A 14,993-nucleotide genomic window follows, 5' to 3' on the forward strand; every position below is an offset into this window, starting at 1 on the left:
TGGCACCCCACTCCAGTATTCTTGCCTGGAAAATCCCATGGACGGAGGAGCCTGGTAGGCTGCAGTCCATGGGGTTGCTGAGAGTCCGCACGACTAGCGACTTCACTTTCACTTTTCACTTTGATGCATTGGAGAAGGAAATGGCAACCCACTCCAGTGTTCTTGCCTGGAGAATCCCAGGGACAGAGGCGCCTAGTGGGCTGCCGTCTCTGGGGTCGAACAGAGTTGGACACGACTGAAGCGACTTAGCAGCAGCAGCAGCAGCAGCCCGGTGGATAGATCGAGACGACTTATTTTATCAGGGCTTCCCTGGTGGCTCAGACAGTAAAGAATCTGCCTGCAATGCAGGAGACCCAGATTCCATCCCTGGGTTGAGAATTTCCCCTGGAGAAAGGAATGACAACCCACTCCAGTATTCTTGCTTGGAAAATCCATGGATAGAGGAGCCTGGCAGGTTACAGTCCACGGGGTTACAAAGAGTCACACAGGACTGAGAGACTACTATTTCATTGGCTCAGGGGACTGTGGGGGCTGGCAAGTTTAAAATCTACTGGGTTGGCCAACACGCTGGAAATTCAGGTAAGAGTTGATTTTGCAGTCTCTAGGCCAACTTCAGCAGGGCAGCCATTTGTAGGCTCAGGCAGGTTTTCGATGTTAGTCTTGAGGAGAGTTCCTTCTCCATTAGGAAATCCCAATCTTTGTTCTTAAACCTTCAGATAATTAGATGAGGCACACCTGCGTTATGGAGGGTACTCCACTGCTTTATTCAGAGTCTGCTGATCTAAATGTTAATAATATCTAAAGAATACCTTCACAGCACCATCTCACCCGGCATTTATGTACCAGAGCTGCTATATTGACACATCAAATCCACTATTACACACATTGACATAAATCATGCAAAGTTTGTTCTGCCTGACATTAATCCACTGTTGTTGTTGTTGTTTTTTCCTTTCTTTGATCATCATTGACTTTCTCAGAGTCCCTTATCAAAATGCATCCTTCCACCCAAAAGCACAAAGATTTGGGGGATGAAGCTCCTCCTCAGTGGCTCTCTTGGCACAGGTTAACAGAAAGGGGAGAGCAAATCACAGGTCCTCCATGCCGACTTTCATCACATCTTGAGTTTTCAGAACGTGAGGTGTAGGCCTCCTGCCTCTCTCCCTGTGTCCCAGCCTGGGAGCTGGCGAAAAATGGAGCCTTGCCTGAGAGAGGGTGGTCCATGGGGCTTCCCAGGTGCCTAGTGGCAGAGAACCTGCAGCCAATGCCCGAGAAGTAAGACGCCCCTGATCGATCCCTGAGTCAGGAAGATCCCCTGGAGGAGGGCATGGCAATCCAGTGTTCTTGCCTGAAGAATCCCATGAACAGAGGAGCCTGGTGGGCTACAGTCCATAGGGTTGCAAAGAGTTGCACATGACTGAAGCAACTAACACTTTTACTTGTGTGTGCCATTGCACTGCCTTGAATGAAGTGGCTCATTATCTCAACGAATTTTTCGATGTTTTCTGTTTGTTTTCAAGATTCAGTCCAGAGCTTTCAAATCTCCCTTTCCTTGATGCCCCCATCCCAGACCAATGTGGGCAGCACTGGACACCTGGAACCCGGGAAGATGGCTATTCCTGGGGCGTTCCCTGGTGGTCCCCACCCGAGGTCTTGTCTGGTGGTGATGAGAACAAATCAACTGATGCCTTTTGAACCCTGCGAGCTGTTAAGAACAAGAAACTACCAGTCTCTTCTGAAATCCACTTCCTGCTGATGAGAGTTTCTGACTATCTTTGCTGAGGCGCCTTCGGGATGGGGGTGGGGGCGGGGTGGGGGTGGGAGGGCGCATCCAAGTCTGAGCGGTGTGGATATGGGGTGGACAACAGCGATTTGCGATTAGCAAATAAAATTACAGTTAAATTTGAATTTCAGAAAAATAACGAGTATGTAATTATTATGTCCCATGCGCTCTTTGGGACATGCTTATACTAAAAATAGTCATTGTTTCTCTGAAATTTAAATTCAATTGGGCGCCGTGTATTTGATTTGGTAACCCTAGTGCAGACATAAACCAGAAAGGAATTCCAACCCCTCACCCCACCTCACCCGGCCACCGCCACCATCACCGAAAGCTGTCCTTGTGTCGTCAAACCAAGCTGCAGTTGAGGATCTCTTTGGCAGAGAGAGGGCGCAGGCTGTGGCCACCCCCGAGGACAGCCCCCCACCCCGCACGTGGCGGCTCCCTGCCCGCTAAACCCACCTGCAGAGCCGGGAGCCGCCGCCCCCGGACGCGCGGGGAAGATTGGAACTCCCGCAGCTCGCGGAGCGTGGTCCGAACCAGGAAGGCAGGATGAACTAGAAAGAGAATAAAGTAGAAGAGCCTGGCGCTTATTTTACAGAGTGAAGTCAGGAAGAGAAAAAACAAATGTATGTTAAGGCGTGTGTGTGGACGCTACAAAGATGGTATTGAAGAACCTCTTTGCAGGGCAGCCGTGGAGACGCAGACAGAGGGAACAGGCGGGGGAGGAGAGGGAGGGAAGAGTCCACGAGTAACGTTGAAAAATACACTTTATCACATATGAAACAGAGAGCCGCTGGGAACTGGCCGGCCGAGGCAGGGAGCTCAAATCCGTGCTGTGACGCCTCCAGGGATGGTTGGGGTGGGAGTGAGGGGGGTTCACGAGGGAGGGGCATGTCTGCCTACGGCTGACTGCAGAAAGAAACACACTACTGTAACGCAATTATCCTCTAACTAAAAATAAATTTAAAGAAAAGCGAAGGGCCCGTGGTGCATGGGGAGAGCTGGTTCCTCACACACTTAAGGGCAGGGAAAGGGACACTGACTTGATATTGACCAGCTTAAAAGCAAAGGTGTAGGGACCAGTGCTTCCTGTCGATCCAAGGGCAAATGAGGTTCCCCTCACCGAAGGGGGAGACGAGGATGCAAACCATAGGGGGTATTCAGGGAATATCGTTGGTGGTGACGCCTAAAACCACTGCCGAAACCCGGGATTGAACCAGGGACCTTTAGATCTTCAGTCTAACGCTCTCCCAACTGAGCTATTTCGGCAACTTCCGGAAAGTGGCTTTCTCGCATCTGTAATTAAATATCTGCTCCATTGTAGCAAAAGAAGGATTGGGATATACTTTTAGCGGGAGGTAGCGGAGAAGGCAATGGCACCCCACTCCAGTACTCTTGCCTGGAAAATCCCAAGAATGGAGGAGCCTGGTGGGCTACAGTCCATGGGGTCGCTAGGAGTCTGACACGACTGAGTGACTTCACTTTCATTTTTCACTCTCATGCATTTGAGAAGGAAATGGCAACCCACTCCAGTGTTCTTGCCTGGAGAATCCCAGGGACGGGGGAGCCTGGTGGGCTGCCGTCTATGGGGTCACACAGAGTCGGACACGACTGAAGCGACTTAGCAGCAGGCAAGGCCTCTGTTTATAAGCTAAAAGTAATAATTTTACTTTTCTCTTTTTCTAACTACCTTGCTATTTGTTTTTCTCATGTAAAAATAAATCATGGACTTTTTTCATGTTAGGTATGTAGACATATTTCATTCTTTTTAATGCTTACACCGTATTGGTTGTGTGGATATAATACATACACTTAATCAAATTCCTAATGATGGACATTTTAATTTGTCCCTCAGTTTTCATTATTAAAAACAATACTGTAATGACTATCCTTTTGTATTTGTTTTTCTTGTGAGAAGGCAGATTTCACAAAGCCAAAAGATACGAACATGTGGAATTTTTCAGATATTGTCAAAGTGGTTTCAAGACATGTTGGAAGAGAACAGTTAGGAAGGCCATTCGTAAAGATTTCCAATGTAAATTTTCAATATTACCTCCCGATGAAGTATTATACATAGGGTCATGGTTCAGTTGCTCAGTCGTGTCCGACTCTTTGCGACCCCATGAATTGCAGCACGCCAGGCCTCCCTGTCCATCACCAACTCCCAGAGTTCACTCAAACTCTCGTCCATCGAGTCGGTGACGCCATCCAGCCATCTCATCCTCTGTCGTCCCCTTCTCCTCTTGCCCCCAATCCCTCCCAGCATCAGAGTCTTTTCCAATGAGTCAACTCTTCGCATGAGGTGGCCAAAGTACTGGAGTTTCAGCTTTAGCATCATTCCTTCCAAAGAAATCCCAGGGCTGATCTTCAGAATGGACTGGTTGGATCTCCTTGCAGTCCAAGGGACTCTCAAGAGTCTTCTCCAACACCACAGTTCAAAAGCATCAATTCTTCGGCGCTCAGCCTTCTTCACAGTCCAACTCTCACATCCATACATGACCACTAGAAAAACCATAGCCGTGACTAGACAGACCTTTGTTGGCAAAGTAATGTCTCTACTTTTTAATATCATGGTATCTGTATGTTAAAAGCATTGATTTGCTAAATCTAAACATTTAAAGTGTACCTCAATTTTGTTGAGGCTGTATATTGTCACCCTGCTTATTTAAAATTATATGAATAGTACATCGTGTGAAATGAGAGGCTGGATGAATCACAAGCTGAAATCAAGATTGCCAGGAGAAATAACCACCTCAGATATACAGATCATTCCACCTTTATGGCAGAAAATGAAGAGGAACTAAAGAGCCTCTTGCTGAGAGTGAAAAAGCTGGCTTAAAACTCAGTCTTCAAAAAACTAAGATCATGGCGTCTGGTCCCATCACTTCACGGCAAATAAATGGGGTAAAAGTGAAAACAGTGACAGACTTTATTTTTTTAGGCTCCAAAATCACTGCAGATGGTGACTGTAGCCATGAAATTAGAAGTCTCTTGCTCCTTGGAAGAAAAGTTATGACAAACCTAGACAGAGTACTAAAAAGCAGAGACATCACTTCGCCAACAAAGGTCCTTGTAGTCAAATTATGGTTTTTCCAGTAGTCATGTATGGATGTGAGAGTTGGACCATAAAGAAAGCTGAGCACCAAACAACTGATGCTTTCTAATTGTGGTGCTGGAGAAGACTCTTGAGAGTCCCTTGGACTGCTAGGAGATCAAATCAGTCTATCTTAAAGGAAATCAACCCTGAATTTTCACTGGAAGGACTGATGCTGAAGCTGAAACTCCAATACTTTGGCCACCTGATGCAAAGAACCAACTGTTTGGAAAAGACCCTGATGCTGGGAAAGATTGAGGGCAGAAGGACAAGGGGGTGCAGAAGATGAGATGGTTGGATAACATCAGTGACTCAATGGACATGAGTTTGAGCAAACTCCTGGGAGATAGTGATGGACAGGGAGGCCTAGTGTGCTGCAGTCCATCGGGTCGGAAAGAGTCAGACATGACTTAGCAACTGAACAACAAAATCTCAATTGTTGTAATCTCATCTTGGCATTTAAAAATTTTGAAACATACAGACATGGTCAAAAAGTGGAATTGACTCAGACCTCTCAAACTCTGAGAAGCAATCTATAGTTTAATAATATCCCCTAATATGCTGATTTAGCCCACCTTCTCCCATTTCATAATTTTTGGCCTTTTGCATTCATATATTATATATATATAAAATTGCACTAGCCCAAGCTCTAACTGAATAAGAATCTCTGCAGATGGGGCTAAGAATTATATGTATTTTTAACTTCCAGGTGATTTCAATGTGCAGCCTCTCAGCATCTCATTCCTCAGTCTTCACAAAAATGTAGCCATTACATTTGGTTGGATGACTTTAATTTTTATTGGGATATAGTTGATTTACAATGTTGTGTTTGCTTCAGGTGGACAGCAAAGTGAATCTGGGCCCATGTTTTAAATTGCTTCCTTAAGCTCTCCACAGGCTCCTCCAACTCGGAATGCCCCAAGTGAACCTGTCTTTCCTCTAGACTTGTTTAGCTAGCTGCCACCTTCCAGCCAAGTTTCCAGAGCCAGAAAAACACAGATTCCTTCCTCCTTCCCTCTGCTCCCCACCAGTAGTCATGCTCAAGTGCTACTCATCCCTGTTCAATATTCCTGGAATTCTTGCACCTCTCATTCTCACAGTTTCTCCAGCCTCTTAATTGATTGAGTAGCACTCATTTTCCACACTGGGACTCACGATCCTGCTTCCAGATCTCTCTCTGGCTCCCTCACTGAAAACAAAAACCAAGACTTCTTTGAACACCAAAGTATATAAAGACTTCCATGACTTGGGATTCACCTCTGTCCATCACCGAATCAGCGTCCTCTCCCTGACCCTAAACTCCAGCCATTCGTATAGCCGTCCAAACTCAGGATGCTTTCCTTGATTTGGGTCCTTAATTTTTGGTCCATGCAGCACTTTATACTTTGCTCTTCCTCTAACTTGCAACTCTCAACTCAGATACGTTCTCCTAGTTGTGGAAGGCTTCCGTGAACGTCTTTATCCCCCCTCCCTACTCCGTATAGGCGTGTTGCCTCTCTACAGTGCCCTTTATCAACCTAGATTGTAATTGTCCATTTATCTGAGCTCGTTATCCCTAATGTATATTATGTAACAACTTGGAAGTCAGTGTTTAATGAATGAATGAAAACATACTTAGCCGTATCTATCTCAGGGCCAACTGGTTTTTTGGTGTGTGTTAGTCACTCAGTTGTGCCCGACTCTGCGACCCCATGGACTGTAGCCTGCCAGGTTCCTCTGTCCATAGAATTTTCCAGGCAAGAATGCTGGAGTAGGTTGCCATTCCCTTCTCCAGGCGATTTCCCGACCCAGGGATTAAACCGGTGTCTCCTGCATTGCAGGCAGATTCTGTACCGTCTAAGCCAACAGGGAAGCTCAAACATCTGGTTCTTTACTAACTTCTAAAATCACCTGATCAAACTCAGGTGTGACTTCCACAAGGCTATTTATAGAAGAATCTGAGATCTCCAGTTTTCACCTTTAAGGAAACTGCATCTAATCAGCTTGTTAGCTTCCCTTGGGGAATCAAGGTGAACCCCAAGAGGAGCACTTTACCTGAAAAGACAGTAGGGAGGAAAGCCTGAGGAGAATGTAACCACCGTTTATGAACTTTGGAACGGAAAACCATGGACGGCTTCGGGAATGCTTCCCACAGGGCAGGGCATATTACTGGGCAAAAGCTTTATAAACCTTTAGAAGCAAACTCTTAAGTTTTTATAACAATGTTAAGAGCTTCACAAGATATATACCTTATAGTGAATATGTTGTAGTGATTTTTCTACACTTCCTTTTAGGACTATAAGTTGATTTTCATTTGTCTTGCTGCAAGTAGAGCAGATCCTTGAAATGTAGAGGTTTAATGTTTTTGTGGGACTTCAGAGGTCCCTGTGGAGAAGGAAATGGCAACCCACTCCAGTATGCTTGCCTGGGATAATCCCATGGACAGAGGAGCCTGGCGGGCTGCAGTCCGTGGGGTCACAAAGAGTTGGACACGACTGAGTGACTGGGCAGAGTTCCCTGACAGATGCAATACTGTGTCATTTTGCTGAGTCATATATAACTGTGAATCATGAGGAAGGTAGACTCCGGGGGATCTCTGCCCCAGCCCATCATGTCACAGCAGCCCCTTAAAGGACTGAAGGAAGGATGTTGAAAGGATGGAGCTAGACAGCCTCACACTGAGTGAAGAAAGAAAGAAAAGCAATATCATATGACGTCCCTTACAAGTGGAACCTAAAAAGAAAGGATACAAATGAACTTACAAAACAGAGACTAAGAGACTTAGAAAATGAACTTAGGGTTGTGTGGGGAGCGGTGCAGGGAGGGCCAGTTAGGGAGTTTGGGATGGATATGCACACACGCTGTGTTTTATTTAAAATGGATAACCAACAGGACCTATTGTACAGCGCACGGAACTCTGTTGAATGCTATGTGGCAGCCTGGATGGGAGGGGATTTGATGGGGCGGGGCGGAGAATGGATACACGTATGTGCATGGCTGAATCCCTTGGCTGTTCACCTGAAACTTTCACCACATCGTTCATCAGCTTTACCCCAACACAAAATAATAAGTTAAAAAAAATGAAGAAGGATGTTGAAATGTTTTGGGTACATTCAACTGCCCTTATTGGAGGACATTACACACCACCTGCTATTCAAGATTGCAGGATGCAGCCTCACAAACGTCAGGGGTCTACTACCATGCTGTAGCTGCCAGAAAAACCACTGCTGATACTTCACACCCAGCCCATAATGGGAATCGGGCAAATGACTTGTGCCAGATCAGTGGCCTTCCCAAGAACCAGGCTCAAAAAGTTAACCCTGACAATGCAACTGATTTTGTGGGCATGAGAGCCTTGAGAAGTGAAGGCGTCAGGAGGACGAACTTCAAGAACGTTCCTTCCTTCAGGTAGGACTCCCCACACAGTTATTATCCACATTAAGAAGCTTCTGGAAAGACAGATACCCATGTCTTCACGATGTTTAGCCCAGGAGGAGGAAATGACTTAGCTACCCACTGCCTTCCAGCCCAGTGTCTCACAGAACACAAGGTTGCAAAGGTCGCAAACTCCAGGGTTAAAGAAACCCTGCTTGGAATTCCAGTGGTGTGACTAACCAATCAACTATGTGACCTTGAGTAAATTAGTTTATTTTCTGGGCGTCTTTCTTCATATTCAGCCTGACGACTAACATGAACGGCTTAAAAATTGTTTAAGTGGAAGTCAGGCAACGTTGAGCGCTCCAGTCTCAGGACCCTGGACACAGAAACACAGGCTGAAGACAGGGGCCGCTCCCCCAGGCCAGAATTGGCAGTGCCCTCCTCCAAGGTCTCCACCCCCCCACCCCCACCCCCACCGCGCCCAGCTTCTCCCCCTTTGAACTTCTCAGAGAAAACCTAAACCAGCATTTTCAGCGTCCTTACGTCTTTCCAAGGTCTTCCAATCACCTCTCAGTTGCTTATTCTTCAAAACACAGAATTTGAATCCCTGCATGGATCAGCTAAGACTCTGAGAATTTATACGGGCGGGTGAAATTAAATTCAAACATCTGGAAACCCATGCCGAGTTTTTCACCCAGTTTCCCATGAAGATCAAGTTCCCTGACTCCCGAAAAACAAATCACCGTGGGGCCAGTTCTCCACCTCTTTCCGCTGCCTCCTACTAAGTAGAAGTGAATCAGACAGACAATCTGACTTTTTAAAAATTATTTAATTTAGTAGTTTTCTTGGAAAAAAAAAACCAATAAGGCAAAAAAAAAAAAAAAAAGAAAATATATATAGTTTTGTTTTGCTTCCGTGTGACTATTTCACCTGAAGGACTCGAAGCTTCTTCCTTGAGCAGGAATCTGAGGATCAGGCTGGGAACGTAGTGCAGATGGAGGAGGAGGCAGGGGTGGGGCGACAGAGCAGGGAGTTCAGTCTCCGGGGGGTCCCACCGGCCGAAGCACCCACCCCAGGAGCGGGTCGCTGCTTCGTGGGCCTCCCTGGAGGCGGCAGACGTGCCGTAACCCCTCGCTCGTGCTGGGAAGCGAGTCCCCGGAGGCAGCTCCCGACAGCCGCCAGGGAGGGGGCGGCGGGGTAGGAGCAGGCCTGGTTCCCCGGCAGAAATCCAGTTTCCCTGCGGGGCCGGCTTCCCCTGGAATGATTCCCCCCAGGGACCCATGCTGGCTGAGGCTCGGCAGTTAGGGAACACAAACAGAACACTCAGGAAGAGCAGACAAGGAAGGCACCTCGATTTGCGGTCCTCACCAAGGGTGGGCGGCACGGGGGTCAGATTTCAAAGACAACTGAAACGAAACACGGAACAAAAAAAGAAGGAAACCGGGGCCAAACAGGCGCGGTTCTCTTACCCAGCCCCAGTTCCCAGGAAGGAGGACCAGCTACGCGGCGCTGCAGCGGGAAACGCCCCTCCTGCCCATCTACCCACTCTGTCCCCGGAGGAGGACAGAACGCTGGGCAAGGGGGCAGGGCTTTGTCCTGCAGAGTGGGGTGAGGAGGGGAGCGGAGCTGAGGCTGCAGTGGGCGCCCAGGATGCGACCCGCGGACACAGACCCTGCCGGGTGACCGAGAGTCCGGGGAGACAAGTGAGATCCGAGAGCAAGAGTCTTAACGGGAGGGAGGGAAATCAAACAGAAAATTCGGCCTTTTCTCTACATATATATAATATACAGATATTAACACATTATTCCAGCAGTGGCTTCAGTCCGTGGGCTCTGAGAGATGGTGAAAACTCACTCGGGATAAACGCCTTCCTTCGGATTCTGAAGTCTGTCAGAACGGGGCAGGTAATGCTTTGTCCCTCGGGGCACAAACCTAAGCGGGTACTGTGCCCGGAGACAGACAGAAAGACAGAAAGAGAGAGTGAGCAGCCAGGAGAACAGAGGAGAAGGCGGCGGGGACGGTGGGGTGAGGGGGCGGGAGAGCGCGGCGGCCAGCTGTGTCCACGCGGCCTCGTGCTCCGGGTTCTCCGAAGCTCTCTGCCTGAGCGAGTCCGTAAAGCTCCCCGTGAGGACAAGGCGACCCTTCTGCGCCCGGCCGTCAGGGAAGGCGGAGAACAGCAGCGGGCTGTGCCAACGAGCGAAGTCACTTCCTTCCAAGCATGGCCTCTGCGCGTGCGGGTCCTGCAGACGAACCTCTTGCGGGTCGTGCGACCCCGGGCGTCTCCTGGGCCGCACCTCGGCTCCACCACGGTCCGTCGCCAAGTCTGAGCGTGTTTCTTTTTTGAGGGAACCTCTAGGATCAGCTCCCACTGCACAGCGCCGGGCGCCCCGCAGCAGCGTGCTCCGCGGGCCTGGCTGAGTGGCTGCTCCGGGGGGTGAGGGCCAGCATCTCGCGGGGGCGAGTGGGCCCCCCCGACTCCGGGGACGTGGGGGGCGCCTCCCCGACACGCACACGGGGGTCAGAATGTTGATTTCAGGGTCAATCAGCTAAGGCAACCAGCCAATCACCACCAACGGGGTCTGCTTCTGGTGACTGATTCGGAACAAGAAGTGATTGGTTAAGACAGACGAGCTCGGCGGCGGCCGGCAGCAGTCCGCGGGCTCCTCCTCCCGGCGGCTCCTTCAGAAGATGTCGGGGCACGAGTCCCAGTCCTGCCGCTCCTTGCACTCCCAGTAGCCGCCCCGGTAGATGTGCGTCAGCTCCCGGGTCACCGGGTCCTTCCTGCGCTCGAACCACAGCGCCTTGTAGGGGTCGTGGGCCGCGCCTGTCGGGCAGGAGGCGGGGAGGCGGGATCAGGGCCGCGGGCGCCTCCCTCACCCGGGGCGCGGACACGCGGCGGGGCGCCCTTACCGTCCTCCGTGGCCCTCACGGCCTCGGCCTCGCGCCTCTTCCTCGCAAGCCGCTGCTTCTCCTCCAGGCGCTGCTTCTCCGCGTTCGCCTCGTCCCAGCGCCCGTTCTCCATCAGCCTCTGGTCGGGCCGCAGCCGGCTGTCGGTGGGCGCAGTGCCGGCCTCCCAGGCGTTGAGGGTCAGAGCCAGCTCGGAGAAGTAGTACATGTTCTCCGCGTTCTTCCTGCAGGGCAGGGGTCAGGAAGGGACGGGCAACGCCAGAGCCCAGAGCCCCGTGAGCCAGAGCACAGCTGAGCTCGCCCCAGGGATACAGCCCCAGGTGTCCACAGAGCCTGTCGGCGCGCCTAACTGAGACCGGGCAGGACCATCCCCTCCCCTCCCCTCCCAGGGCCCCCTAGCTGGATTGTTTTCTGGGTGTGGGTTATGCTCAGTTGAAATTAGGAAGACTGAAACATTCTACTAAATAAAACCTCAAGCCTGTTTCCTTTTGCTTTTTTTTCACCACTTTCTGGGATAACCTTGGCTATCACTAAGGACTGAACATATTAAATGATGACAGCAGACACACGGTCTCCGTCTTAATTATTTCCAACGTCCTGGACATTATCTCAGGAACCATCATATTGCCATAAGCCTTTAGGCCACAGGTGGTAGGCATCTTTATCCCTTGGCCGTTTCTGAACAGTTTTGCTCTAAATTACAGAAAAATATTCTTCTGAATCACAATCCGAAGGACCTCTGGGTGTGTGCATGCTCAGTTGCCAAGTCGTGTCTGACTCTGTGACCCCATGGACTGCAGCCTGCCAGGCTCCCCTGTCCACGGGATTTCCCAGGCAAGAAAACACTGGACTGAGTTGCCATTTCCTTGTCCACCAAAGGACCTTTAGGAGACACCAAATTATTTTTTGGCAGGTGTGGTCTGAGTCGTTTGAACTCTCCTGGGACAAAGCAGGCGACAACCCCACCCCACAGGGCCGCCTTGGGGTCCTCTGCAGGCGTCCACCATGGCGCTGGTCCGCGCAGACTGAAGCCGGAGGGCAGGGGAGGGGCCGGCGAGATACTCACGGTAAAGGGTTCCGCTTCCAGAGCAGCACCCTGCTCTCCTCCGCGTCGTGGCCGCGCTGCCGGGCGTCACCCCCGTTCTCCCCGGGGACCGGCTGCACTTTGAAGCAGTCCATTTTCTCATCCCACGTGCCCAGCAGCGCGAAGTGAACTCTCCCCGATGCATCGGTCACCTCCCCCGTCACCTAGGGGTGGAGAGCAGGCTCGGGAGGGCTGCACAGAGGCCGCGCCCGGACGCCCTGGCCCTGGGGCATATGCTGCTCGCACCCTGCTGCACAGACTCCGGGGACCGCTTGACTTACTCCGGGAGCGTGTGCCTGAACTGCTCAAAGGAACAGCGTCATGAATGGGAGCTTCGTCACCATTCGGTGGTACAGCGGTTTTTGTCCTACGATGTATGCAGAAGGGTCTGACCATACTGGGGATTACGTTGTGTTCTTCTCAGAAATCAGAGACCACAGACGGACCTCTTCACTCTCCCAACACAATCCCCGGCACAGTTCCGCCGCGGTGGTAACGGACGCCTGGCTTGACTTCACAGGGGCCTCGCTGCCGTGCCTGCTCCCTGCAGCCCTCCCCTCGGTCCTGCCGCAGCGCCCCCCATTCTCAGTCTCTCGTGGTTCTGTTGTTTGTTTGTTTGCCACCTTTGCTCAGTTTGCAGGATCTTAGTTCCCTGACCAGGGATCAAACCTGGGCCCACGGCAGTGAAAGCCCCCTCACCACTGGGCCAATTCTAATCTCTCACTGCTCTTGACTTTTACTTTCTAACTGTCTTTTGCTGAGGTTCTCCTTTACCGCTCCTTTTTTTTGAACACACACACACCCGTCTGTGCCAGCTCCAAAGGAACAGACTTTCTACAGGACATACACTCGGTGAAAAACACTTTAATTCCAACTTCTCTTACCTTTCTCGCTACGTCCCGAGAGAAGTAGCTATAAGGAACAAATTTGAGATTGCACTTGTCTCCCGTCTTGTGATTCACAATGTCAATTTCACCAGACTATGAAAAGAAAAGAACCATGGATTGTTTTATTAAGACTGAATGACTTGGATATATGCTAAGCCCCACGCCTCATAATTTTGTTCTTTTCAGTCTTACGTTCTAGAGCTTGTACACTTAAGATTCAAGTCTCAGTCATTCTTGAGATGCTGTGAAATGCTTTTATCATCTTGGTATTCCTAGTTGGAATCAAGGCCAAATGACTTTAAAAAAAAAAAAAAACTGTGTGCCAAGTTAGGTGGCGTAATCCAACCTTCAGCACACACACTGACATTCACATAATAATCTACCTTCCCAAACCAGTCCTCCACTCAGTCTTCATGAACTCTGTGCTTAAATCAAAGGATTCTACTCACAGTCTCAAGACTACACGCGGTGGGCCTTTCTGTATTTTATTCATTTCATTCTCTCCTCCTTTCTATCTTGTGAGCCCCAATCCACTCTTGAAGACTCAGCTTCATTCCCATACCTACTGTGAAGCCTCTCCCACTGCTCGGACAATATTCCCTCTTTTTTCCTAAGTTTACTGCAACCATTGTCTTAAGAGCAAATTGATAATTAATTAGATATTATCTTAGTACACCTCTTATGTGGGTCATTTTGTCAAATACTTTTCATCCTACACATATTTGTCAAAAGTCTCCAATGATAAAATAACTCTTGAGGGACAAGGCCCCATCTGACTTGGTACCCCAGAGACCCTGCGCTCCACCCGGCAATAAATGTCTGATGTGTAATCACATGACGGAGGCTGGGAGCCGAGCTTACTACTTTCTTGGAGCCTTCCTGGTGCCTAACCCAGTCCTAGGAGAGCAGTCACCGAATCAATGCGGTGACCTGGTCATTTACAGGTGGGCATTTGTGGTACAGCACGTCAGCAGCTGGGAGTGTGGCTGCTGCCGGAGAGGAAGCCCTTCGGTAACAGACAGAGCAGGAGCAGCACTCTGGGTCCAGGTCCCGCGCCCTAAACCCTGCAGAGATGGACACGAGGGCGCTTCTGGGCTTCAGAAGCACGCAGAGGCCCCTTGCTCACCTGGTCAATCCACAGTTTGCCCACGATGATGTTGTGCACCGTTGTGGTCACTTTCTTCCAAGTGTAGTGGTGCCCACTCGCATGGAAAATACAGTGGATGCTCCCTAGAAGCAGAGCGCGGCACACATTAAGCCCAACGCTAGAAAAGCAGCCCCGTGCTGGCTGGAAATAATGATGGGTTGATTTTATTCTATCAATATTTCTTACTTTTAAAAAGAAAACAGTACATCAGAAAGGACTTATAATCTTTACAAATGTTGAAAGTACTGAATCTTTCACTAGATTTTTAAACTTGTTCAATATGAATAAAATATAATTAACAATGATGAACACTAACAACTGGTACAACTTAACTGACAAATAGTATTCTGCAACAACAGAAATAAAAATGAAGCAAAACCCCAGTCTTCACTAACGGGGCCTGCCATACTAGCAGCGAAATTAACAAGAACGGGTCAAATCTATCCCAACATGAAAAAAAATTGCCTTGTGGCAAAGAGCACGTTGGTGATCAGTACTGAGGACAAGCCCCATTGTGAGTCACTAGCTGTGTGACTTTAGGCAAGTCACCGGTCCATATATGGGCCTTTAAAAAAAATAAGCCTTTAGCATTTTTTTTAAAAGTCTTTACTGCATCTTTTACAAAACTGCTTCTGCTTTACATGCTGGTCTTTTGGCCTTGAGGCATGTGGGATCGTAGCTGCCAGACCAGGACTGAAGCCGTACCCAGTGCACTGGAAAGCCAAGTTTCAGCC

General features: G+C 49.5%; 1 protein-coding gene and 1 non-coding gene across 2 annotated transcripts in view; both read right to left on the reverse strand.

Moving 5' to 3' along the window:
* Positions 1–2,979: 2,979 nt before the first annotated feature.
* On the reverse strand, positions 2,980–3,052 carry TRNAF-GAA (transfer RNA phenylalanine (anticodon GAA)). Its single transcript has one exon. It is a non-coding gene; the product is annotated as a tRNA-Phe (tRNA).
* A 5,992-nt stretch (positions 3,053–9,044) lies between these two features.
* The window catches only part of OSBP (oxysterol binding protein), a 29,174-nt gene continuing 23,225 nt past the window's right edge, over positions 9,045–14,993 (reverse strand). The window contains exons 10-14 of the mRNA XM_061381614.1: positions 14,239–14,342; positions 13,110–13,205; positions 12,208–12,389; positions 11,145–11,365; positions 9,045–11,058 (exon numbers count right to left, since the gene is read on the reverse strand). Coding sequence (XP_061237598.1) covers positions 10,916–11,058; positions 11,145–11,365; positions 12,208–12,389; positions 13,110–13,205; positions 14,239–14,342 — 746 coding nt within the window. The 3' untranslated portion in view covers positions 9,045–10,915. The remainder of the gene's footprint in view (positions 11,059–11,144; positions 11,366–12,207; positions 12,390–13,109; positions 13,206–14,238; positions 14,343–14,993) is intronic.

Source organism: Bos javanicus, chromosome 15 (genome assembly GCF_032452875.1).
Source record: "Bos javanicus breed banteng chromosome 15, ARS-OSU_banteng_1.0, whole genome shotgun sequence".
Classification (NCBI taxonomy): domain Eukaryota; kingdom Metazoa; phylum Chordata; class Mammalia; order Artiodactyla; family Bovidae; genus Bos; species Bos javanicus.